The following is a 26,757-nucleotide window of genomic DNA, read 5'->3' as shown; positions in this document are numbered from 1 at the left end:
GTCCCTCCACAGCCTTTCTAACAGTTGTTTTTTTTTTGTTGTTTTTTTTTTTTTTTTGATTCATGCCGGTAATGCCAGGGTGAGATGGTATGTCATTGTGGTTTTGATTTGCATTTCTCTGATGGCTAGTGATTGCGAGCATTTCCTGATGTGTCTGTTTTCTGCTTGAGTGTCTTTTTTGATGAAGTGTCTATTCATTTCTTTTCCCCATTTTTTAATTGGATTATTTGTCTTTTTGTTAGAGAGGTATTGGATTTTCCTATAGATTTTAGAGATTAGACTTTTGTCAAATTTGTTGTAGCAAAAATTTTCTTTCCCAGTCTGTAGGTTCTCTTACTCTTTTGATGAATTTTGTGATGATCATAAGTGTTTAATTTTTAGAAGATCTCAGTTACTTAGCTTATTTTTTCGAGTTTGTATTTTGTTAGTTATGGTTTATAGTCTGTTAATGCTGTGTGTTAGGGCCTCTAGTGTTGATCCTGTTTTTTCTCTATCATCTTTACTGTTTTGGGTTTTATATTTAGGTCTCTGATCCATTTTGAATTAGTTTTTGTGTATGGTGTGAGGTATGGGTCCTGTTTCATTTTTTGCAGGTGGACATCCAGTTTTGCCAGCACCGTTTGTTAAAAAGACTGTCTTTTCCCCATTTGGTGGACTTTGGGCCCTTGTCAAAGATCACGTGATCATAGGTAGATGGATTTACACCTGGGTTCTTGATTATGTTCCATTGGTCAGTGTATCTGTTGTTTTACCGGCACCAAACCATTTTGGCTACCGTAGCTGTATAGTAAGTTCTGAGGTCAGGTAGTGCAAACCCTCCTGCTGTATTCTTCTTCAGTAGTACTTTATTTATCTGGGGACTCTTCCCTTTCCATAAAAAGTTAATGATTACCTGGCCAAATTTTAATTTTATTTTCTCTTACCTACATTTCGGTCTAATATGTACTGATTTTAAGTAGTAGTAATAGATTCTAAATAGTCTAATCACTTTATCATATTTGGTTATCCAATTTAGTTTTGTGTCATTTTCATTATTTAACAACTTTACAGTTTTAGCAGGTGAATTAAGGATCAGTTAAATGCATTATAAGATTTTCTTTCTGTAGACCATAAAGCAAGAATAATCATAGAGTTTTAGAGCTGATAATAGTTAACACATTAGTGTTTACACCTGATCTAAGCACTTTATAGATTTATAAATATATATATTAATTTAATCCCCACAACAACTCTATGGGGTAGGTACTATTATTACCCTCATCTTACACATACAGTTGGAGGTGTTGTCAGGTGTCTCATATGCATGGATAGCTAGACAATGAATAAGGAAGACCAAAGAAGAACTAATGCTTTTGAATTGTGGTTTTGGTGAAGAATAATGACTATACCATGGACTGCCAGAAGAACAAACAAATCTGTCTTGGAAGAAGTACAGTCACAATGCTCCTTAGAGACAAGGATGGAAAGACTTCATCTCAAATACCTTGGACATGTTGTCAGGAGGAATCGGTCCCTGGAGAAGGATATCACGATTTGTAAAATAGAGGGTCAGCAAAATCATGGAAGACCCTTAATTAGGTGGATTGACACAGTGGCTGCAACAATGAGCTCAAACATAGCAACGATAATGAGGATGGTGCAGGACTGGGCAGTGTCTTGTTCTGTTACTATCAGTTGGAATCAACTCATTGGCACCTAACAGTACCACCACCACACATACAGAAAATGAAGCATAGATTAACTGTCTTGCCCAGGGTGATACAGCTACTAAGTGACAGATCAGGAAATCAAACCCAGCTAGTCTAAGTTAATATCTGTGTTCTTAACCTGTTATACTGATATTCAAAGAAGTTAAGGTTTTCCCAAGGTCACTAGCCAGTTAGGCACAAGACTGAAATTAGAAAACAGGCCTCCTAATATATAGTACAATGAGTTGTGTTGGGTTTTTTTGTTTTGTTTTGTTTTTAATTAAGTGTGGTCAATAAATAGACTACTGTTATTGTTGGATACTGTCAAATCAGTTTTGACTCAGAGTAATCCCAAGTAACAGAGTACAACTGCCCCATTCAGTTTTCTAGTGTGCAATCTTTACAGAAGGGAACCTGATGGCGCAATGGTTAAAGTGCTCAACTGCTAACTGAAAGGTTGGTGGTTAGAACGCACCAGCCGCTCCGCATGAGAAAGATATATCAGCCTGCTTTCGTAAAGATTTACAGCCTTGGAAACCCTACGGGGCAATTCTACTCTGTCTTATAGGGTTGGTATGAATCAGAATCAACTTGAGGGCAGTGGGTTTTTGTTTTTTGTTTTTTCTTTTTTTCAGTCTTTGCTGGAATAGATCGCCAGGTATTTCCCCTACAGAGCCTCTGGGTGGGTTCAAACTGCCAACCTTTCTGTTGACAGCTGAGCATTTAACCATTATACCACCGGGACTCCTTCTAGAGACTCTAATCTGTAGTATTTACAGATTTTTTTTTTAAGGAACAGGAAAATTTTTCTTTTCTAACGTAATTTTCTTAAACATAAGAAATTTCCCCTCACATATGTGAAGTTTATACCTCACACATGCCTTAACTTTCAATTTAGATTAAAAAAAAAAAAAAAGTCCATACATGAGCATAATTTGGAAGCAAAAAACGGTAATTGCTTTGTAATTTGATAAAAATAGCGTGAAATAGGATCAATCCAGCAGTTGCAAAGTAAATGTTTTTTATTTCAAATTCAGAGGTAAATTTATAATAGTAAAAGACAATAAAAGTCAGATTTTTAAGATAGTAAAGACAATAATGATGAAGGTAATGGAGTTTCAAAATTTAAAAGTAACAGAATAATGCATAAGAAAATAAAATAGATTCATCTGAGACAAATCATTTAGTAAAAAAGTTATTAAGGTTAGTGAGAGGGCTATAATTACAGCTTTATAATTTTTTTATGAATAACATTAGAAGGCATCTTAAATAAGGTGGACTGATTATCTTTTGATTACCTCTTCTGTTTTCTATAAGGAAGAAAGTTTTTTGATACATTATGGAAATTTTATTTTTATAAAAATTATAGTAGGTTCATGTTCATTATGTTCTATAGTGTATAGAACTGAATTTTTATAAAGTCTATTTGGAAAATCTTATGTTTCTTTCAAATGTTGTAATTAGTAAAATCTCTAGTCTGAAGATGACTTAACCTCCATGTGTTTTTTAAGTATTTTTAAGTTAGGAACTACCTTTTTAAAATCAAGGTTCAGTTGAATTGTATCTTGAAGGATAAGTAATACTTTCCTAAGCAGATAAGGTAGGAAAACATTCCAAGTAGAGGATAATAGTTTACACTAGAGCACAGAAGCCTGATGCCTTTGGGAACGTTTGTGGAGGTCTGGATGGTTAGAATAATGGGTGACGGTAGAGGAGAAAGACTGGAGATAAGGTTAAAAATACATTAAGACCAAATCATAAAAGGCTCTGTCTGCTACACTAAAGGCCTTGGTCTTTGTCTTATAGTAGGTGAGCAGCTATTGAAAATTTTTTGTAGAGAAGGAAGATGATGAAATTTTTTAATTCAAAAAACTAGTCTCAACATCTTTTCTGTTCTTCTCTAGGCTTGGATATCCGACTAACTACTTGATACCTCTGACTGGATACCTATTAGGCATCCCAAACTTTACATTTCTAAAACTAAATGGCCATCTAAGTTTTCCAGTTGCTTAGGCTAAAAACTTTTGATTTACCTGGACTTCTTTCTCATTTTCTCCTTCACCCAGACTAGCAGCAAATTCTCTTGGTGTGCCTTGAAGAATCCAGAATCCAACTACTTTACTACCTTCAGTGCTACCAGTCTAGCGCAAGTCACCATCATCTCTTATCTGGATTATTGCAATAGCCCCCAAATAGATACCCCTGTTTCTACTCTTAAATTGAGTCAGATCATGTCAGCCTCCTCAACTTCATCCCTCCAATGACTTTCTCACTCAGAGTAAAAGCCAAACTCCTCACCACTCTGTAGACAGCCTGACCTTCTAAATATAGAAGATAATGACAAGCAGGCTCCCACTTCAGAACCTACTGGCACCTCCCTCTGCCAGGAATAGTCTCCCAGATAATAGCATGGCTCTTATTCACTTCCTTTGTTTCTCTGCTGTAATGTCATCTTGTCAAAGAGACTTTTTTTTTTACCGACCTGTATTAAATATCAGCCTCTTCTTATTACTCTCAGGTGTTTTACCCTACTTTATTTTTCTTCACAGAAAAATGCCAGTCTACTTCTGTACCCATAGCACCTAATAAAGTACCTCACACATAGGAGACAATACATATACTAAATGAATGTATGAATAAATGAATGGAAAAAGTCTGTCTAGCAGATAGTTGGATATATAGATCTGAATTTTAGGAGCGAGGTCTTGGCAGAGAATTTATATATATTATTACTCATTTAGTAAACATTTACTGATCCATTTTACTTTATGTCAGATGTTCTGCCAGGCAGTTGGCATACAAGATAAAAAGGCAATATCGTTACCTTTAATAATCATATAGCCACCTAAGGTAAGGCAGATTATAAATGCATTGTGTTATGTACTGTTTATTAGGCAGGAATTGAAGCCATAAGACAACAGGAAACCATTCAGGAAGAACTGTAATATCTTTTCTATTTTAATTTTTTCCGCAAGATGTTGAGCTATTCAAAGGTAGGAACTAGAGTGTCCTGTTCCTTTTTGTATTTTTCCCATTCTTATCACCTCAACCTAGTACAGTACTTATAATAATGCTTTCAAATGAAGGAATATCTGCATACCTGTTATTAAAAGTATGAAACTAATACTAATGGTATGGAAAATGTATTATATTAGAAAAGTGAGGGGAGTTTGTTAAAAAAAAATTATCTGTTTTAAGGTCTGGTAAATTTTAGATGAAGACAGGACCTCCAAATTGAAGTATTTGATAGACATTTGTACCTACTAGACTAGAGTTCAGAAAGCTGGTCAAAGCAATAGGAAATTTGAGATCTATTCACATATGGTTTTTTTTTTTTTTTTAAAGTGCGTACTTTGGGTAAAGTTGTAGGTGTGTACTTAGGAGACCAAAGGAGTTATCAAAAGAGATAGGAGAAAAACAAAAACAAAATAATATTATGGGGCCAAAAATAATCATTAGAAAAGGCTAATAAAATACCTACAACATTCCACATTCTTTATTCAACCAGCTTGTTACAGGCACCTCATTTTTTAACAATATAATTTCATTTTTAATGTTCATTTAAATTTGAAATGTTTTGAATAATTTTATTTCTCAGCATAACAAGAAGCATTCTCTATAAGTAACAAATTAAAACAAGTGTCTCATTTTATCAGGGGTTGATATAGAAGCAGCTCGAAAGGAAGAAGAACGGATAATGCTTAGAGATGCAAGACAGTGGTTAAACAGTGGTCACATAAATGATGTCCGACATGCAAAGTCTGGAGGTACAGCACTTCATGTAGCAGCTGCTAAAGGCTATACAGAAGTTTTAAAGTAAGTATTGTTTTTTACAGAGCCGTTTTTCTACCTGGATTTGTTTTCTTTACTTCACTGTTCTTTTTGTTAAGATTCCCACAAACATTATTTTGAAACAGCTTTATAAAAGAGTTATTTAATGTCCATTTTCAGGAAAAAAGGAACTGCCTTGAATATTTTTGCATTTGTTTCTGATGTTCTTTCTTTCACTCTCAACTTTTGATTATCCTGCCTGTTGTTTTCAGTTGTAATTTTCCAATAAGTTAAATTTAAATGCCAGTCAACCATTATATGTTACCATCTGAGCTAATAAATTATTGGTCATTTTAAGGTTCTTAGCTTGACTAACTCTTATTCCTGAGGGTAAGAACAATGTCCTGCATGTATATATGACATAAATGTACCATCAGATTTTGAGAGCTTGATTCCTACCTAACATTTAATTTATCTAAAATAGTTTTCTTTTCACCACATCAACACTAGAATTCAGAGTGCTGTTAGAAACCAAAAACCAAACCTGTTACTGTTGAGTCAATTTTGGTTTCTGGTTACCCCATTTGTTAGAGTAGAGCTGCTCCATAGGACTTTCTTGGCTATAATCTTTACAGAAGCACATCACCAGGCCTTTCTTCTCTGGCATCGCTGAGTGAGTTCACACCACCAACCTTTAGGTTAATAGATGAGCAGAAACCATTTGTGCCATCGAGGAACCTAGAGTGCTATTAGCATAATGTTAAACATCAAGCCATAGCATCATGGACTATACAGAGGCGTATATATGATCAGCAAATTTCCGTGGAACAATAAATGTCATGTATTTATTTTTACTCATGCAGTGCAGGGGTATTTGTGTTTTTAGCTGTATGCAAAAAATAATTCAGTACATAAATAAGGCCCTCAGCAAAAATCTCGTGCACTCTTTGTATTGCTTTGTTCCACTTGAGCTTTTAGTATGAACTTGTTCTCGTTATCTTCTCTCATCACTAAAACAGTGAAGATGTTTAAGTGAGTCAGCTGTTGCCAAGTTTCCTCTATCTCTACTCTCACTTTAATAACTTAAGCTTTCTCATAAAATAGTATAGTTGTTTTTTAATCGGTTTCCTTCTTCCCACATTTGTTTCCCACTGTGATCTAAAACTTTTCAAACCCGTTAGTTGGTTGTGAAATGAACTTAGTGAGTTGCCACTAGCTTTTAACAAACAGAAAGGAATAGAAAATACTAGAGTATTACATATAATAAACATAAGTATTATTTACTAAAATTTTAGTTTCTCTAAGAATATATATGAGTACTGGCTTTCATCCTAAAACTCGTTTCTAGACTGCTTCCATGTGGTCAGTGTGGTCATTGTAATTAGGTTATCCCAGCTCTTAAAATCCTTCATTAGGGTTCTCAGTAGATTTCAGGATAAATTTCAGACTCCTCAGCTAATCGTGGAAGACCCTTTGTCATCTTGCCACTGTCAGCCTTTTTAAGCTAAGCTGCCACCATTGCACCTCAGGCACACATTACTTCGAGTACGTACATGCTTGAAGTTCTGTCATATCGTAACACGTGCTTTTCTCTCTGTCTAGATGCCTTCTCTCCACCATCTCTTCAACTGGCTTATTTCTTTTGATCCTTTGACTCAGTTCAGGGCCATAAGCATATGAAAAACATGTTCAACTTCATTCACAATAAATGCAGTAAAGCCACAACGGGTCACCGTTTTTCATCTGTCATGTTGGCAAAGATCAAAACGTTTGGCACACTGTTAGTGAAGAAGTCAGGGAAAGGCACTCTTACGTTACTGGTGAAAGTACATTACAATTGAACATATTCTGTCAAAGTAACAGTTATTCTTTGGCTTAACAATACTGTCTCTAGGAATGTTTTTTAACAAATATTCTCATTCACACAAATAAGGTGTGTGCAGGCAGCATTCTCATAATGTGAGTAGGAGAATGGTTGAAAAAATTATGGTACAACTTTTCACTGGAATACTCTGAATATTCTGCAATTAAAAGGAACGGGAAATCTTTTATATTGATACAGAAAGAGCACTAAGATGTTTTATTAAGTATATGTTATTAAAACCTAGGACAAAAACATGTGTCATATGTATGTATGAAAACAGAAACACATTTGTATTTGCTTATATATGCATAAAATTTCTTTGTAAGGATACAGTCAAAACTGATCATATGGTTATCTGAGGGGAAGGGAAACTGATTGACTAAAGGTTAGCTGTGGGACTATAACTTCCCTATATATCCTTCTATCCCTTTTTATTTTTCAACTTTATGAATATATTATGAAAAATAAATAATGTCGTATGAAATGAAAAATAGGTTCAAATGTAACTCTTTCCCTGCTTACCCTCATCTCCAACACATACATGCATACACACACACACACACACACACACACACACACACACTTTCCTTCAATTTGATTCTGATGCTTTCACTTCTGTACTCCTGTTGTATCTTGTGCGTCACCATCACAAAACCTGTCTGTGAGGGGTTTGTTTTTTTTTTAACTTTTGTCTTGCATTGGAAGCTCCTTGAATAAAGATACTGCGCCTTATTTTTTTAAGATCCTTGTAGTACCGGGCATATACAGACAGCCAGATGCTTGTTGAAAAAACTGAACCTACCATCCAAACTCTCTCTTCCCTTTCCACACAGACTCCTAAATGCTTATAATTTTATGTTGCTCAGGATATTTATTATTATTATGATTCTTATTTCCTAATGGAAAGATGTGTTTTTATTATCTTATATTCCAGTATTACTTCTGCCTCTCTTAATAAAAAGGTTCTGATAAATCTCCGTTAGCCTGTTATTTAGATCAGTGGCTGTTAAGTGCTGGCCTACAGACAGGTCCTAGGAAAGTGATATAAGAATCATATGGGAGACTTACAAAAAATACAGATTAATAGGGCCTATGTCTTAATTTGCTGTTTGCTGATTAATTCAGTAACACTAGGCTGAAGCTGGGGAATCTGTATTTTTTTTTTTTTTTTTTTAACTTTTATTGAGCTTCAAGTGAACGTTTACAAAGGAATCTGTATTTTTAACCAGCTCTTCAGACTATTTTATTATGGAGCCAGGGTTAGGTACAGCTGCTTTAAATATTGTTAGATACAGAGTATCAGTTCTTGAAACATAAATGAAGGGTTATATGTTAGCTGTCACTACCACCTCCTGTAGGTAAAAAGAAGGCCTCTTCAAGTTCAGCATTTGGAAAGTAAGGTAAAGGCCAACCAGATTTCCTAAGTCAAAGTAATTTAGTGTTCGTCTGTGTGGGGGGGGCTGTGCTGCGTGTAATTTATAGACCCATTCTTTGCTCTTTGTGAGCTTAATTTTCTAAACAAAATAAAGATTGATGCCAGTATACAGTTAGAAGGGCATACTAACATAATTTATGCAACTCTGCAATGTATTAAAAAGTATTCCTGTTTTCTAGCTTTGTTGATGATTAGAATATCTGCTTTCTACTGCTGCGGAAAAGTAGATCCAACCCCTTGGATTATTTGTTTTGCTTTGTTTTGTTCCTGACAGTCAGGTTGTCATTCCCCTTTGAAAATTTCCCATGGTAGATCATAAAGGTTTAAGAAAGGTGTCAACAAACCAGCGCTTCAACTGCATGTCAACAAAAACACTACAAAGTATGCTTGTTTGATACCAGGATTTTTTAGAACACGTTTAGCCAGAGGCGATATATCATATAGCTGTCTTGAGGATAACCCAAACCCAGTGCTGTAGAGTTGATTCTGAGTCATAGCCACCCTATAGAACAGAGTAGAACTGTTCCATAGAGTTTCCGAGGAGCACCTGGCAGATTCGAACTGCCAACCCTTTAACCGCTACGCCAGTCTTGAGGATAGCCTCTGTAATAAATGAGTTTTATATGCAAATTGATCCCATAGCTTTTGGTCTCACCTTGAAAAATTATAGGCCTTCCCTGTAAAAATTTTAACTGCAAGTCATATTAACAAGGATTAGTTAGTGTCACACTGAATCATAAGACTAATAGTCATTACAAATTAAAACTGAATGAAATATTATGGCAGTGACTCAAAATCCTCTTTCCAGTGTTTTCTGAGAATTACTTTCTATTTGCCCAAGTTAAATTATTGAGGGGAGGGTGGTTTAAACTATGACAAGAATATATACTGCAAATTTTGGTTAACTTGCATGGTATTAAGTTGTTGATCATGCTTGCTCATTTCTAGATTTTAATTATTTATCTAATTTACCATAATTTCTTCAGACTTTTAATACAGGCAGGCTATGATGTTAATATTAAAGATTATGATGGCTGGACACCTCTTCATGCTGCAGCTCATTGGGGTAAAGAAGAAGCATGTCGAATTTTAGTGGACAATCTGTGTGATATGGAGATGGTCAACAAAGTGGTAGGATTTTAAAACATTTTAAATTTTAAGAATAATAATTTTAGCCTTAGCTGTTATAAGAATATAAATTATATACTTGTATTTAAGTTTTATCAACATTTTTCAATTAACTGATTTTTATTATTAATTAATGGTTTAAGTCATTTTCACCTACCTGAAAGTGGTACCTTGTCTTGTTCAAATAAGAAAGAAATATTACCCTTTCAGTAATCATAGTGTCATACATATAGAGTAGATTTTGCTACTTCCATTGATAATATATTTTTAGGAATTCATAAATTAAGAAAATTTTGTATTTCTACCTGAGTGTTTTCTGCCATCACTGTGAGTTAGAGCATATGTTGAAGGGTGGTTCTAATTTTCTGAAGCCAATATACTCTTACTAGCTTGCTTATAGCAATTTCTTAGGCTGCATCAGTAGTGGGCTCTTATAGCAGTGAAGATAGTAGAAATCAAAGTTTTATACCAGATAAGACTATAGAGATTCAACTCAACATCTAGTCTTTCTAGTTTTACAAATGAAAAAACAGTTTAGTGGGGCAAATGATTTACTTAATATCACCCAGTTAGGTAGAAAGAGAGGGCAATGGTGGTTCAGTAGTAGAATTGGCGCCTTCCGTCCTGGAGACCCAGATTCAATTCCTGGCCAGTGCATCTTAAGCATAGTCAGTGGACGCTTCTGTGTTGCTGTGGTGGTTGGCAGGTTTCAGCAGAGCTTCCAGACTAAGACAAACTAGGATGAAAAGCTTGGTGATCCTACTTCTAAAAAATCAGTCTATAAAAACCCTATGGATCACAACAGTCCGATCCCGTTGTGCATGGGTTTGCCATGAGTCGGGGACCACCTCGACGGCAGCTAACAACAACAGGTAGAAGGAGGAAGGAGTGAATGTCTTGCGTGTTTTTATATATATAAATATATATTCATTAAAAGATTCAGGAATGTTAAGTTTCTTATTAGATTAGATTTGTCTCATCTGCTTCCTCTCAGATGCCATCAGTCAATCATCAGTGTCACCAGTGTTCCTGCTAGTCCCCTCCCACTCCATGTTAGTAGATGATAGGAATCTAAGCAATCCTTATTGGAGAGTTCAAAACATGTCTCCTCTAGTGAGCTGCATAACCCCTGACTTTCCACAGAATTTCCCTGGTATATTGCATTTCATAGGAGATTGTGGTAAATTACTTAGCAGAGGTTCCTAAAATGATCTCATCTTAATTTAAATGGGGCTGTCTAATTCTATCGTGTTCATTAATATGGGGTGGTATGCTGGTGCTGCTTGTTCTGGTAACTGATTTCTAACTGGGGAGCTGCAAAAGGAGGATAGTCAGTTTGATATACCTCATGCCCTCTGAACTTCTTTGCTATTTCTGGGGTAGAGTCCTAGATATATATTTTGTTAACCGATTCACAAGTGTATTTTATCTATAAGAAATGTGCAGACAAGAAAATCATACCCAGTACCATCAAGTCATAGGAAGTGATTAACATCTTCAGGAAAGTCAAGATAAAAAATGTTTGAGAATGATCCATTTGTAAGTATAGGTTTGTACTTACATGTAAGTACAGAAAACCTTGATCTAAATTTTTAGTCAAAACTTTCTATAATTTGTTTTCTCTATTGTTTTTGCTTTCTGTTTTGTAGTCATTTAGCCTTAGAAGACAAATGTTGATACTGTCTAATTTTAAGTAAAAGGCTAGCTAATTTTAGCTTTAAAATTTCTATTTCCTTTCCCTCTGTATAGAAATTCCCGCCTGCAGTTGGAATTTTTCTGAAGAAATTAGTTGATACCTTAGTTAGCACCTGGTACCTCCTGAACTGTAGTCTGCATTCCTGTCTTTCTCCCAAACTTCACCGCCTAAAGGCTACTCACCTGTTCACATGGTTCATTCAGTGATGGATAATGACCTCCAGATATGGACCAAGAAGAGATAAGCTTATTAATTGAAATGGTTTTCCAAAAGGATTAAAACACCTCCTAGTTTACACATTTGTTTCCTCTGCTAAATCAGTTTGCTAGTAAAACATACAGGATATTTAAACCAAAAAGCCCATTGCTGCCGAGTCGATTCCAACTCATAGCAACCCTGTAGGACAGAGTAGAACTGCTTCATAGGGTATATATACTACGTATGAAAAAAGATTATCTTGCATCTGTTCTGTAATTGTCTAATTCCTGTGCTATACAAGTCATCATAATTCTGCTCTAGGAGAAAATACATATAAAATTGACTTTATATCCTTTTGTTTCTACATTACTATACTATTCACTTCTTATATTTCCCTAAATTTTATTTAATGTTTTAATCCCCTCAGGCTATAATTATACGACTCTTCTATGTGATCTTAACAGAGTTGTGCCAAATATTTCCTTAGAGATTTACAGTTTTCAACTTTTTCTCACGTTAAAAAAAAAAATTTTTTTTTTTTTTTAATACTGTCTAATGCTAATTTTTTTTAGTAATCTTAAGTTATCTAAGTTTTCAGAATCTGGACATGATTAGGGAAGTTGAGTGATTTTTCCTAAGTTCTTTTAAATTAAGTGTTCTTTTTATTCTACTAAATTCTCCTGCAAATTTTTCTTAGTTTTAGTTTTCTCATTTTTTTCCAGATACACTAATTCTTCTTAAGTTATAAAAATGTGATTTTTATTTTTTTAATCAAAAGATTTTTTTTAAAAAAAAAAGATTCTAAAGACATTTTTTAATGTGAGGAGCTACATAACATATATAGCATCCTTTTGTCATAGGTATCTGATAATATTTTTTTAAACTTTTAATAATGAAAGATGTTTTATTTTTGTAAGACTTTTCTCTTAATTTTTAGAATTTCAATATAATTGTGTCTATATTTGTTAGGCTTTCTTTTATGTTTGTTTCCGTTGGCCAATTTGAAGTTATAATAATACTGATGACATTTTATAACAATATGTTATACTTCATGTTTAAACAAAATAAATTACCTTTTACTGTATAAAACTATCTATTGATGTTACATATGAATTTGTTGTCATTTGATATCTTCTTTAGTATTTGTACATTGAAAATTTTTACTCAAGTTCTTTTAAAAATGAAATCAAAGAAATGTAACTAAGATACTATCAGTTTGGATGAATAATTTCGTAATAGAAAATGTAATTTGGGGAAATGTATAATTTAGAAAATACAACAAATCACATCATAGAACATTTGAAAATCTTTCTACATGAGAATGAGGAAGATGTTCTAAAATAGAGGTTTCTGTCTCATTTCTTTAACTTAATAGATAACTTTAATGCACATTTGCTCTCATTTTAATTCATTATTATAAATTGTGATAAAAACTTTAAGGATAAAAATATTGACTTTGCTTTCTTAATTTACTAGAAAAATGTTATTAGAACATACCCTAATATCATCCATTCTTAAATACACCCACTCCTCACTTAATGACATGGTTAGGCTCCAAAGACTAGCTCATTACTCAAAAATCATGTTACGTGAAAATGGAGGAGGACTATATTGTTACATAACCACCAGACCACTGAGAATCATGGCCCAGCCACGGTGACCCATAACCTTAACCATTACAGCCATCTTTACTGTCATCTCGCACCTCATGCGTTTACTGCCAGATAAGTCATTAATGCACAAGGTAGTCAGGCAGTAGATTTTTTACTATTGTCATAAATACAAAATGTCAGATAGTGAAATAGTCAATAAGAGTATGTATATTAACTAGGATGCCCTTCTAGTTGGAATTTTCTCCTAGTGCATTATCACAATGATTAGCAGAAAGTTTTTAGCTAGATAACCTGTCATTGTAAAGATTCAAATGAATAACAAAGTTGTTTCTCTTCTTATATGGACACAAAGGATTTTTTTTCTGGTTCTGTCTGAGGTTAGCCTTACTTCCTGTAAAGGTAAAATGATATTCTAGCGTAGTAGAGACCTAGATTCTAGTCCCACTTTCCCTTCATTACCTACATGACCTTAGGCAAATAACATAGCATCAGAGCCTGGGTTTCCTCATCTGTACAGTAGGAATCATAACAATGCTTGTCCTGATTACTTCATTGGTTGTTGTGAAGGTGAAGGGAGAGATCATATCTGCAAAAGTGATGTAGTTAAGAGACATGAGGAAAGAATGAAGAGACTATGAAGTTAGACTTAAATATGGCTCTACTGTGGCTCTGGTATAATGACCAGATGTGTTAAAATGATATTAAGCAGTCTTTTTTTTTTTTTTTTTAACATAGTTCTCCTCATTGACAGAGTTCTCCTATTTTTCTCATACCCCAGCAGTGTGTCCTCCTCAGCTCTTTCCTGGGTGCCTTGTATGACTTCGCTTTATGCTGCATTGTTTTGTACATAGGTAGTGAAGCAGAGTAGCCTTATGGTGGTCAAGATTCAAGTAGTTTATAATTTTACAATTATTAGCTTCATAATTGTACTCCAGACTGTTTAAAGAGCATGGTTAAGTTATTGAGTTAAGTTGATGAGTTTGATTTTTTGAAATTAGAAACTTTTCTCTGTTTATAGCCTACATTTTACGCTAGTTCTTCTTCTCTCTCAGCTGCTGTTTGCAAAGTAGACTCATTTATCAAGAGAGAAAGTCAGAAAATCCAATCTCGTATTCTTAAAAAGGAAAATTCCTTATTAAAACAACCCCCACTGCATTTAACTGCTGCTTACGATTTAATTACAGTTCAAAACAAAAATAATTTCAAGGTGGGGTATTTCATTCATGAGAAGATTTAATAAGTTCTTAAAATAATATTTTTTAAAAAACTTATTTCCACAGTAAAACATGATCTTGAGCACAGCTTACTTGTAAACTTAACTTTGTATTTGTAACCTTGTAGAACTTGATGATACAAAGAGAGGATAAAGCAAAACTGGAATTAACATATATTATGAATCTAAAAGGCACCTTAAAATTTCAAGCCAGCTATTTTATTTCAGAGCAATTCGTTTTTCAGGAATTTAATTCCTGGCTTCTGTTACTCAAAGTTAAAATGGAAAAAAAGAGTATTAAAAGTTACAACTTTTTTTCTTGGACCAGGTGGGAAAGGACAGACTTGTCTCTTAAATTCCTACGAGGAAGACTTTCTAGGAAGAAAAGGCAGATATAAGAAGTGTCTTTCAATCTTGTAAATTTCAAATTCACACACTTTCCTATCTTGACGAAGTAACATTTTATGTACTTTTAAGATATACTTCATAAACCTTTTATTTCATAAATAGGCAAGGGAAAAACTGGCTCTCGGGTATTGGGTAGATTATAGTAAGTTTTATAGTGATTGGAAATGTAACCCTTTTACGAGTAAACGTCAGCATCCTGTGCTGGAGTAGAGTTCAGGATTGTAGTTTGTTTTTAAATGGAATAGTTAATGTAGTTCAGTGGTAGAATTCTCTCCTTCCATGCAGGAGACCCATGTTTGGTTCCTGGCCAGTGCACATCAAGTGTAACCAACACCTATATCTGTCATTGGAGTCTTGTATGTTTCTGTGATGCTGAACAAGTTGCAGTGGAACTTCCAGAATAAGACAGACTAGGAAGAAAGGCCTGGCGATCTACTTCCGAAAATCAGCCAGTGGAAATTCTGTGGATCACAGTGGTCCAGTCCTGTTGTGCATGGAGTTGCCATGAGTTGGGAGCTGACTTGGTATCAGTTAACAACAACTAATCTACATATTCTGACTTTGTTATGAATATGCAAATACTGTTAATGAAAGAAACTTGAACTTCCTTTTAGGATGATATATTTTCTAGTTGAAAAAATAAATTTTTCTGAAAAAGAATCATATACTAGTCAACATATGAAAGAGAATATATTTTAAATAATGAACTTTCAACATTTTAGAAACTTGGACCAGTAGAGTTAACTATAAAGACTTGTACAGACAGTAGGAAAAAATTATTACAATGTTTGGTCAACAGCTCTTTGAAATTTCCCTTTTCCACAGTGAATACAAATAGATTATTTATCTTGACAAATTTTTTAACCTTTCTAAATCTCCCCTTTGGCTGACTGAACTTTAAGCTAGAGACACAACCTCATCTGCCCTGGGATCAGAACTAAATGGTGCCCAGCTGTCACCACTGACCATTGTAACTGTGGTCACAATACTTGGTCCTGGCTAGAATGAGAGAAAAATATGGAGAACTTAAATTCTTATAAAAATAAGAATAAGCCAGACAAACTGTAACAGTAAAGGACAGAGGACCCCCTGAGACTAATGCGCTAAAACACTCTTTAAATCCCCTGAGATCACCTTTTAGCGAAATAGTAGAGTGGCACACAAAATAACAGATATAACCCACAAGATTGGTGTCCTACTTAAAAACCATCAACCTGAGACCAAAAGGTCAACACTTTCCTAACCGCAAAGATGAGAATATAAGGGGGCAGGGAAACTAGAGTACTGGAAAGGAATCAAACAAACAGAACACAAAGAGAATGTTGATACACTGTAATAAATGTAACTGATACCACTGAACAATTTGCATGGAAATTGTCAAATGAGAATCTAACTTGCTGTGTAAACTTCTACCAAAAACTCAGTGAAATATTATTATTTTAAAAAAAGAAAGAAATTGGGTTAAACATGGAGTTGCCACATGACCCAGTAATTCTACTTCTAGCTATATACCTAAGAAAAATTAAAAGGCATTCACACAAAAACTTGTACATGAATGTTCATAGCAGCATCATTCCTTAGAGCCAGAAAAACCAAATGTCTATCAACTGATTAATGGATAAACAAAATGAGGTGTATCTATCCAGTGGAGTATTAATCGTAAAAAGGAATGAAGTACTGATACATGCTATAGCTTGGGTGAACTTTGAAAACAGTATGCTAAGTGAAGGCAGCCAGTCACAAAAGATGACATATGATTACACTTACATGAAATGTCCAGAATAAGCAAATCTTTAGAGACAGAAAGTAGATTAATGGTTGCCTCACTTGGGGAGGGGTGGGGGGAGATAGGGAGAATGGAGAGTGATTGCAAAAGGGTATGTTTTCTTTGGGGATAATAATAATGTTCTAAAATTGATTGTGGTGATGGTTTTACAACTCTGAATACACTAAACACCATTAAATTGTCAGATTTACGAATTATCTCTTAATAAAGCTGTTACCAAAAAAAAGAAAGAAAGAAGGGGAGGTATGTCAACTGCTTCTCTCTGAAATGGATTTCTTTTACATCTCCCAGAGTCATCTGTATGATGTCACTTAAGACTACCATAAAAATGTTATCTAACCTCTCTTCATGTATATCATACAGAATCACCAAAAACAAAGGCATTGTATAATTTATTGACTTTTTACCACCACCATTCCCCATATTTCCTACCCAGGGCCAGACAGCCTTTGATGTAGCAGATGAAGACATTTTAGGATATTTAGAAGAGTTGCAAAAGAAACAAAATCTGGTATGTTTGACAACTATCTAAAAATTGCCTATATTAGCAAATACGCTTAAATAGTTACTTGAATTTCAGACATTTAAAAAGTAATCCTATGATATTTTGTTCTTTTTAGTTTTAAGTTATTCCTAACAATCAAATGGCAATAAAAGAATAAAGGATGTTGGTGATGTTTAGCCTTTTGTGTTGCTTATCCCCATTCTATTTCCTCTCCTTGATAAAATGAATATTTTGTATAGTGTATGTGTTCCCAAGGATAACACGTTTTTTGAAATTTCAGAAGAAAGTTTACTTGAATTTGGAGCTGCAATAAAACCTCAGATTTGTAATAGCAGATGCTGAATAAATTAGGAGTTATGTAACTACGAAGCAGATATCTAAATAAAATTCCATCAGCCATTCTAAGTGGTTAGTGGACCCTGACTCTTCAAATGAGTCAAAAATTGGAGGAATCTAAGAAATCCAACTTAGTCCTGCATGGAGCTTTTAGCTATCTAGTCCTGTTCCTTCTTTACCAAGCCCTTTTCTTAACAAATACAATGTAAATCTTTTATATGTTGTTTCTTTTGTTTTTGGTTAATGTTTGAAAAACTTATTTTATATGCTGTATTGTACTAATTAATATTATTTCAATGCTGTTCTTATTTTCCTTTTTTATTCTTATTTTAACTTTGTATAAAGCTCCATAGTGAAAAACGAGATAAGAAATCTCCATTAATTGAATCAACAGCTAATATGGACAATAATCAGTCACAGAAGACTTTTAAGAAGTAAGTAAGATATTAAAGTAGGATTTGTTGTTATTATGAATGAGTTGGCATAATAGCCACGGATTATTTGATTTTGTGGATCTGTGAAAAATGAATATGTTTTTGACCTTTTATGTTTATAATCATTTGAAGGCTCTTTTCCTTCCATAGCAAAGAGACATTGATTATTGAGCCAGAGAAAAATGCATCCTGTATTGAATCTCTGGAACAAGAAAAGGTTGATGAAGAAGAAGAAGGAAAGAAAGATGAATCTAGCTGCTCTAGTGAAGAAGATGAGGAAGATGACTCAGAATCAGAAGCTGAAACAGGTAAAATTTGAAGGGTAAAGGAATTAGCATTGAATTTTAATACTTTATAAAATAAGACAAGATCATACTTTAAATTTTTAACTTTTCAAATTGATGTGCTACTTGTTCGGATATCAGCCAAGCCAGTAAATTATCTTTCAATGAATATTAGATACTTAGGCGTAGTTGGTTTTTTTTTTTTTTTAATCACGTAGAGACTTGTTTGAACCTATATTCTGAAACTTGAAATCGGGGCAGAGGCTTTTAGGACTCCCTTAGGATGGTGCAGATAGAGTGTGAATGGATTTCCAGCAATTCAAAATGCTTCTGAATCCCAGAAGTCCAGGAAGCCAGTTCCAGCAACCGTCTGAATTCTTCCCTAAGACACAGTAAAGTTTTAGAAAGTTGAGACTGAATCAAAATACCTTCTTGTGGGTGTGGGGGGAAGTTTACTTTGTTCTGAGAAATTCTAAAGATACAGAAAAGTATAATATAATAAAAATTCATATTCCAACTATATTTAGCCATATTTGTTCCGATTTTTCTTCTAATAAAATTAAAACATTGCGGTTGTCATCTTTAACCACCAGCCCTAGTCCACGTCACTTTCCTTCCTTCCCAAAAACTATCATTACCATGGGTTTTTTTCTGTAGTTCTCTAGTCCATTTGTATACTCTTTAATCATATGTGTACATTCATAAGGGATGTATAGTAATTATTATAATGTTCTGTGTTTTAATTTTCATATTTTTGGAATTGTTCTGCCACATTTTCACTCAAGAGATTTAATTTTTAGATCTGTTCATATCTATATCTTTATTTACCTGCATAATTTATCCCTTTAGCTGCTGTAGAGCATTCCTTTAAATATATCCATTTCACTTTGATGAATATTACTTTTTAATTTTTTGTTATTCAAATAGTGCTGCAGTGATCATCTGTGCACTTACCTCCTTACGTATCTATGCAAGAGGTTTTCTAATGGATGTACTTACAAATTGATTTTTTGAGTTACAGGGTACACACATTTTCAGTTTTCATAGATTCTACCAAATTGCTTTACAAAGGCACTATAACAATTTATATAATTGTGCTTTTTATATCAAAGGTATGATTTCTTCATTCCCCCACCCCCCCGTGGCCCACATTTTTATACATTTTGTTTACCAAATTGCTTTTATTAAATAGCATTTATTTTCTTGGCCTGTATTAGCTTATCATTCAGCACTTCTGAATAGCATTTGACACCAGTATTGTCTTAGTTATAAAACCTGTCATTTTACTGTACAATTTTATCAGAAGAAGATACTCCATTTTCATTAATATTTATTATTATTTTTATATTGTGGCAAATATATATATAAACACAACGTTTGCCAACTCCACCATTAAGATTTTTGATGAGTGAAAAAACTGTCATCATTACTAAGACTGGATTGGCAATCATTGCTAAAACCCGAACTGGGCCCTAAAATTAACTGAACTCTCTGTATCACCTCTAAACATAGCAACAACACTTTTTTTTATTTTTTAATTGTGTTTTAAGTGAAAGCTTAAAAATCAAGTCAGTCTCTCATGGAAAAATTTGTGTACACCTTGCTATATACTCCTAGCTGGTCTCGCCCTAATGAGACAGTACACTCCTTCCCTCCACTCTCTATTTTTGTGTCCATTCGGCCAGCCTCTGACCTCCTCTGCCCTCTCATCTCCCCTCCAGACAGGAGCCAGCCACATACTCTCATGTGTCTACTTGATCCACAAAGCTCATTCTTCACCGGTATCATTTTCTATCCCATAGTCCAGTCCAATACCTCTCTGAAGAGTTGGCTTTGGGAATGGGTCCTGTCTTGGGCTAACAGAAGGCCTGGGGACCCTGACCTCGAGGGTCTTTCTAGTCTTAGTCAGACCATTAAGTCTGGTCTTTTTATGAGAATTTGAGGTCTGCATCCCACTGCTCTCCTGCTCCCTCAGGGGTTCTCTGTTGTGCTTCCTGTCAGGGTAGTCATTGGTTGTATTTGGACACCATCTAGTTCTTCTGGTCTCAGATTGATGTAGTCTCTGGTTTATGTGGCCCTTTCTGTCTCTTGGGATCATCATTACCTTGTGTCTTTGGTGTTCTTCATTCTCCTTTGCTCCAGGTGGGTTGAGACCAATTGATACATTTTAGATGGCCGCTTGTTAGCATTTAAGACCCCAGACACCTCTCACCAAAGTGGGATGCAGAATGTTTTCTTAATAGATTTTATTATGCCAATTGACTTAGATGTCCCCTGAAACCACGGTCCCCAAACCCCTGCCCCTGCTATGCTGCCCTTCAAAGCGTTCAATTTATTCAGGAAACTTCTTTGCTTTTGGTTGTGCTGACTGACCTCTCCTGTATTCTGTGTTGTCTTTCCCTTCACCTAAAATAGTTCTTATCTGCTATCTAATTAGTGAAAACCCCTCTCCCTCCCTCCCTCCCCCCTCTCGTAACCATAAAACAATATTTTCTTCTCTGTTTAAACTATTTTTTGAGTTCTTATAGTACTGGTTTCATACATTTGTCCTTTTGCAACTGACTGATTTCACTCAGCATAACACCTTCCAGATTCCTCCATATTATGAAATGTTTCATGGATTCATCATTGTTCTTTATCAATGCGTAGTATTCCATTGTATGAATATACCATAACTTATTTACCCGTTCATTCCATTCATGGGCACCTTGGTTGCTTCCATCTTTTTGCTATTGTAAACAGTGCTGCAGTGAACATGGGTGTGCATGTATCTGTTCGTGCAAAGGCTCTTATTTCTTAGTATACGTTCCAAGGAGTGGGATTGCTGGATCGTATGCTAGTTCTATTTCTAGTTTTTAAAGGAAGCGCCAAATTGATTTCCAAAGTGGTTGTACCATTTTATATTCCCACCAGCTGTGTATAAGTGTTCCAGTCTCTCCGCCACCTCTCCAGCATTTATTATTGTGTGTTTTTTGGATTCATGCCAGCCTTGTTGAAGTGAGATGGAAATTCATTGTAGTTTTGATTTGCATTTCTCTAATGGCTGATGATCGTGAGCATTTCCTGATGTATCTGTTAGCTACCTGAATGTCTTATTTAGTGAAGTGCCTGTTCATATCCTTGCCCATTTTTTAATTAGATTATTTGTCTTTTTGTAGTTGAGTTTTTTGCAGTATCATGCAGATTTTGGAGATCAGGCAATGATCGGAAATGTCATAGCTAAAAACTTTTTCCCAGTCTGTAGGTAATCTTAGGAAACCCTTGTGGCATAGTGGTTAAGTGCTATGGCTGCTAACCAAAAGGTCAGCAGTTCGAATCTGTCCTATAGGGTCGCTATGAGTCGGAATCGACTCGACGGCAGTAGGTTTTTTTTTTGTTGGTAGGTAATCTTTTTACTCTTTTGGTGAAGTCTTTGGATGGGCATAGGTGTTTGATGTTTAGGAGCTCCTGATTATCTAGTTTCTTTTCTGGCATTTATGCATTGTTAGTTATGTTTCGTGTTCTGTTTATCCCCTGTATTAAGGCTCCTAACGTTGTCCCTATTTTCTTTCATGATCTTTATTGTTTCAGATTTTATATTTAGGTCTTTGATCCATTTTGAGTTAGTTTCTGTGCGTAGTGTGAGGGATGGGTCTTGTTTCATTTTTTTGCAGATGGCTATCCAGTTATGCCACCACCGTTTGTTAAAGAGACTGTCTTTTCCCCTTTTAACTGACTTTGGGCTTTTGTCAAATATCAGTGCTCATATGTGGATGGATTTATGTCTGGATTCTCAATTCTGTTCCATTGGTCTGTGTATCTGTTGTTGTACCAGTACCAGGCTGATTTGACTACTGTGGAGCTATAATACGTTCTAAAATCAGGTAAAGTGAGGCCTCCCACTTTGTCCTTTTTCAGTAATCCCTTACTTAACTGGGGCCTCATTCCCCTCCGTATGAGGTTGGTGATTTGTTTCTCCATCTCATTAAAAAATGTCATTGGAATTTGGATCGGAATTGCATTGTACCTATAGATGGCTTTTGGTAGAATAGACATTTTTACAATGTTAAGGCTTCCTAGGAAACCCCGGTGGCGTAGTGGTTAAGTGCTACGGCTGCTAACCAAAGGGTTGGCAGTTCGAATCCGCGAGGTGCTTTTGGAAACTCTGTGGGGGCAGTTCTACTCTGTCCTATATGGTCACTATGAGTCAGAATTAACTCGACGGCACTGGGGTGGGGGATCCATGAGCAAGGTATGTTTTTCCACTTACGTACGTTTCTTTTGGTTTCTTGCAGTAGTGTCTTGTAGTTTTCTTTGTGTAGGTCTTTTATGTCTCTGGTAAGATTTATTCCTAAGTATTTTACCTTCTTGTGGGCTACTGTAAATAGTACTGATTTGGGGGTTTCCTCTTCGGTGTTGTTTTTGTTAGTGTAGAGGAATCCAAATGATTTTTGTGTGTTTATCTTGTATCCTGATAACCTGCGGAACTCTTCTGTTAGTTTCAGTAGCTTCCTGTGTCTAAGAACCTGTCACCTGCAAATAGAGATAATTTTATTTCTTCCTTACCAGTCTGGATGCCCTTTATTTCTTTATCTAGCCTAATTGCTCTGGCTAGGCCCCCAGCACAATGTTGAATAAGAGCGGTGATAAAGGGCATCCTTGTCTGATTCCTGTTCTCAAGGGAAATGCTTTCAGACTCACTCCATTTAGAATGATGTTGGCTGTTCGCTTTGTATAGATGCCCTTTATTATGTTGAGCAATTTTCCTTCTATTCCTATTTTGCTGAGAGTTTTTATCATGATTGGGTATTGAACTTTGTCAAATGCCTTTTCTGCATCAATTGATAAGATCATGTGGTTCTTGTCCTTTGTTTTATTTATATGGTGGATTACATTTACTGTTTTTCTCATGTTGAACCATCCCTGCATAGTATGAATCCCACTTGGTCATGGTGAATTATTTTTTGATATGTTGTTGAATTCTATTGGATTGCATTTTGTTGAGGATTTTTGCATCTAAGTTCATGAGGGATATAGGTCTGTAATTTTCTTTTTTTGTGGAGTCTTTACCTGGTTTTGGCATCAGGGCTTCATAGAATGAGTTTGGGAGAATTCCAGCTATTTCTGTGCTCTGAAATAACCATTAGTAGTAGTGGTGTTAACTCTTCTCAGAAAGTTTGGTAGAACTCTGGGGAAGCTGTTTGGGCCAGGGCTTTTTTTAGTTGGGAGATTTTTTATTACCTTTTCAATCTCTTTTATTATGGGTCTATTTAGTTGTTCTACTTCTGATTGTGTTAATTTAGGTAGGTAATGTGTTTCTAGAAATGCATTCATTTCTTGATTTTCAAATTTGTTAGAGTACAATTTTTTGTAGTAGTCTGATAAGATTCTTTTAATTTCAGTTGGGTCTGTTGTAATATCGCCCATCTTATTTCTTATTCAGGTTATTTGCTTCCTCTCCTGTTTTTCTTTTGTCAGTTTGGCCTGTAGTTTGTCAATTTTGTTGATTTTTTTTTTCAAAGAACCAGCTTTTGGTCTTGTTAACTCTTTCAATTGTTTTTCTGTTTTCTATTTCATTTAATTCTTCTCTAATTTTTATTATTTGCTTTCTTTTGGTGCCTGAGGGTTTCTTTTGTTGCTCTCTTTCTATCTGTTCAAGTTGTAGGGATAGTTCTTTGATTTTGGCCCTTTCTTCTTTTTGTATGTGTGCATTTATTGAAACAAATTGACCTCTGAGCACTGCTTTCGTTGTGTCCCAAGGGCTCTGATAGGAAGTATTTTCATTCTCACTGGATTCTATGAATTTCTTTATTCCAAATTTGATGCGTTTTTGAGCAGGGTATTGTTGACTTCCCAAGTGTTTGATTTCTTTCCCTAGCTTTTTCTTTTACTGATTTCTACTTTTATGGCCTTATGGTCAGAGAAGATGCTTTGTAGTATTTCGGTGTTTTGGATTCTGCTAAGGCTTGCTTTGTGACCTAATATGTGGTCTATTCTAGGTAATGTTAAATGTGCATTGGAAAAGAAGGTATACTTGTCTGCTCTTGGGTGGAGTGTTCTGTATGTGTCTATGAGGTCAAGTTGGTTGATTTTGGCATTTAGATCTTCCATGTCTTTATTGAGCTTCTTTCTGGAAAGAAAGTGGTGTGTTGAAATCTCGTACTATAATTGTGGAGCTGTCTGTCTCACTTTTCAGTGCTGTTAGAGTTTCTTTTCTGTATTTTGCAGCCCTGTCATTAGGTGCATAAATATTTAATATGTTTATATCCTCCCAGTGTATTATCCCTTTAATTATTATATAGTGTCTTTCTTATCCTTTGTGGTGGGTTTAACTTTAAAGTCTATTTTGTCAGAAATTAATATTGCCACTCCTGTTCTTTTTTGATTGTTGCTTGCTTGATATGTTTTTTTCTATCCTTCGAGTTTTCGTTTGTGTCTCTAGGGTATGTCTCTTGTAGGCAGCATATAGACAGATCGTGTTCTTTTATCCATTCTGCCACTCTCTGTGTCTTTATTGGTCTATTGAGTCCATTTATATTCAGCATAATTTTAGATAGGTATGAGTTTTTTTTTTTTATGAGTTTAGTGCCATCATTTTGATGTCTTTTCTTGTGTGTTATTGACGGTTTCTTTTTCCCACTTAATTTTTTGTGCTGAGTAGTTTATATACTGTGTTTTCCTCTTATTTGTTGTTGATTTTGTTTTTACTGAGTATTTTTTCTTGCATTTTATTTTGATGAGTAGGATTGTTAGTCTCCTTTGTGGTTACCTTAATATTTAGCTCTGTTTTTCTAAGTTTAAACCTAACTTTTGTTTCTTTATATTGCCTTGCCTTCCTATCCATGTGAAATATCTATGACTACATTTCTTAGTCCCTCTTGATTGTTTTAGTGTTTTCTTTTTTTTACATAATGACATTGCTGTTTCCCTGTTTTGAGCATTTTTTTGTCTTGATTTTTTTCAGTGATTTCCCTATCTGGGTTCATATCTGATTGCTCTGTCAAGTGTTCTAGTCTTGGGATGATATCTGATATTTTTTATTTTCTAACCAGTGAGCCTCCCTTTAGTATTTCTTGTAGTTTTGTTTGGTTTTTACAAATTCCCTAAACTTCTGTTTATCTTGAAATGTCCTAATTTCGCCTTCATATTTGAGAAACCGTTTTGCTGGATATATGATTCTCAGCTGGCAAGTTTTTTCCTTCAGTGCTTTATATATGTCATCCCACTGCCTTCTTGCCTGCAAGGTTTCTGCGAAGTAGTCCAGGCTTGTTCTTTTTGACTCTCCTTTGTAGGTGACTTTGTTTATCCCTAGCTGCTCTTAAAATTCTCTCTTTGTCTTTGGTTTTGGCAAGTTTGATCATAATATGTCTTGGTGACTTTCTTTTAAGATCTCCCATATATGGAGTTCGAAGAGCATCTTGGATAAATACCTTCTCATCTTTCATGATATCGGGGATGTTTCCTGCCAACAAATCTTCAACAATTCTCTGTATTTTCTGTTATCCCTCCCTGTTCTGGTACTCCAATCACTCGTGGGTTATTTCTCTTGATAGAATCCCACATGATTCTTAGGGTTTCTTCATTTTTTTTTAATTCTTTTATCTGATTTTCTTCAAGTATATTGGTACCAAAGGCTTCATCTTCAGTCTCACAGATTTTGTCTTCTACTTGCTCAGTTCTGCTCTTCTGACTTACTATTCAGTTGTCTAACTCTGTAGTTTTATTATTAATCTCCTGAATTTGTGATTACTGTCTCTGTATGGATTCTTGCAGCTTATTAAATTTTTCATTGTTTTTGAATAACCTTTTTAATTTCTTCAACTGCTTTGTCTGTGTATTTCTTGGATTTTTCAGCATACTGCCCGATCTCCTTCCTGATCTCATTCCTGATGTCTTGAAGAGTTCTGTATATTAATCTTTTGTGTTCTTTATCCTGTAATTCTAGGAAGGCACCTTTATCCAGAAGGTCCCATGATTCTTTGCAGTTTGAGTGCTTGTTGGAGTGATCATGGTCTGCTGCTTTATGCGATTTGATATTTACTTTTGTCTCTGAGGAAACCCTGGTGGCGTAGTGGTTAAGTGCTACTGGCTGCTAACCAAAGTGTCGGCAGTTCGAATCCGCCAGGCACTGCTTGGAAACTCTATGAGGCGGTTCTACTCTGTCTTATAGGGTCACTCTGAGTCGGAATCGACTCGACGGCACTGGGTTTGGTTTTTGGTTTGGTGGTCTCTGAGCCATCTATAAGTTATTGTATTAGTTTGTTTTATGTTTGCGTAGTGTATCCTAGTTTCTTGCATTGTTTTATTTTGATATGCCTGAATAGATAACTTGAGTGAGCTAGGTTGATTACTTTTGCCTTTGAAGCTCTAACGTCCTGTAACCAAATGGCTAGAGCTGTTTATCAGGTGTATCAGCATA

At 35.0% G+C, this 26,757-nt stretch overlaps 1 protein-coding gene across 3 annotated transcripts in view; it reads left to right on the top strand.

Moving 5' to 3' along the window:
• PPP1R12A (protein phosphatase 1 regulatory subunit 12A) overlaps nucleotides 1-26,757 on the top strand; it is a 173,154-nt gene that overhangs the window by 94,180 nt on the left and 52,217 nt on the right. For all 3 annotated transcript variants that reach the window (XM_049885166.1, XM_049885167.1, XM_049885164.1), the window contains exons 4-8: nucleotides 5,345-5,504; nucleotides 9,745-9,889; nucleotides 17,237-17,311; nucleotides 17,987-18,075; nucleotides 18,226-18,383. In XM_049885166.1, the coding sequence (XP_049741123.1) occupies nucleotides 5,345-5,504; nucleotides 9,745-9,889; nucleotides 17,237-17,311; nucleotides 17,987-18,075; nucleotides 18,226-18,383 (627 nt within the window). The remainder of the gene's footprint in view (nucleotides 1-5,344; nucleotides 5,505-9,744; nucleotides 9,890-17,236; nucleotides 17,312-17,986; nucleotides 18,076-18,225; nucleotides 18,384-26,757) is intronic.

This window comes from Elephas maximus, chromosome 4 (assembly GCF_024166365.1).
Source record: "Elephas maximus indicus isolate mEleMax1 chromosome 4, mEleMax1 primary haplotype, whole genome shotgun sequence".
In the NCBI taxonomy this organism is placed as follows: domain Eukaryota; kingdom Metazoa; phylum Chordata; class Mammalia; order Proboscidea; family Elephantidae; genus Elephas; species Elephas maximus.
The sequence above is the reverse complement of the archived record's forward strand: the minus strand, read 5'-3'. Positions and strand labels throughout refer to the sequence as shown.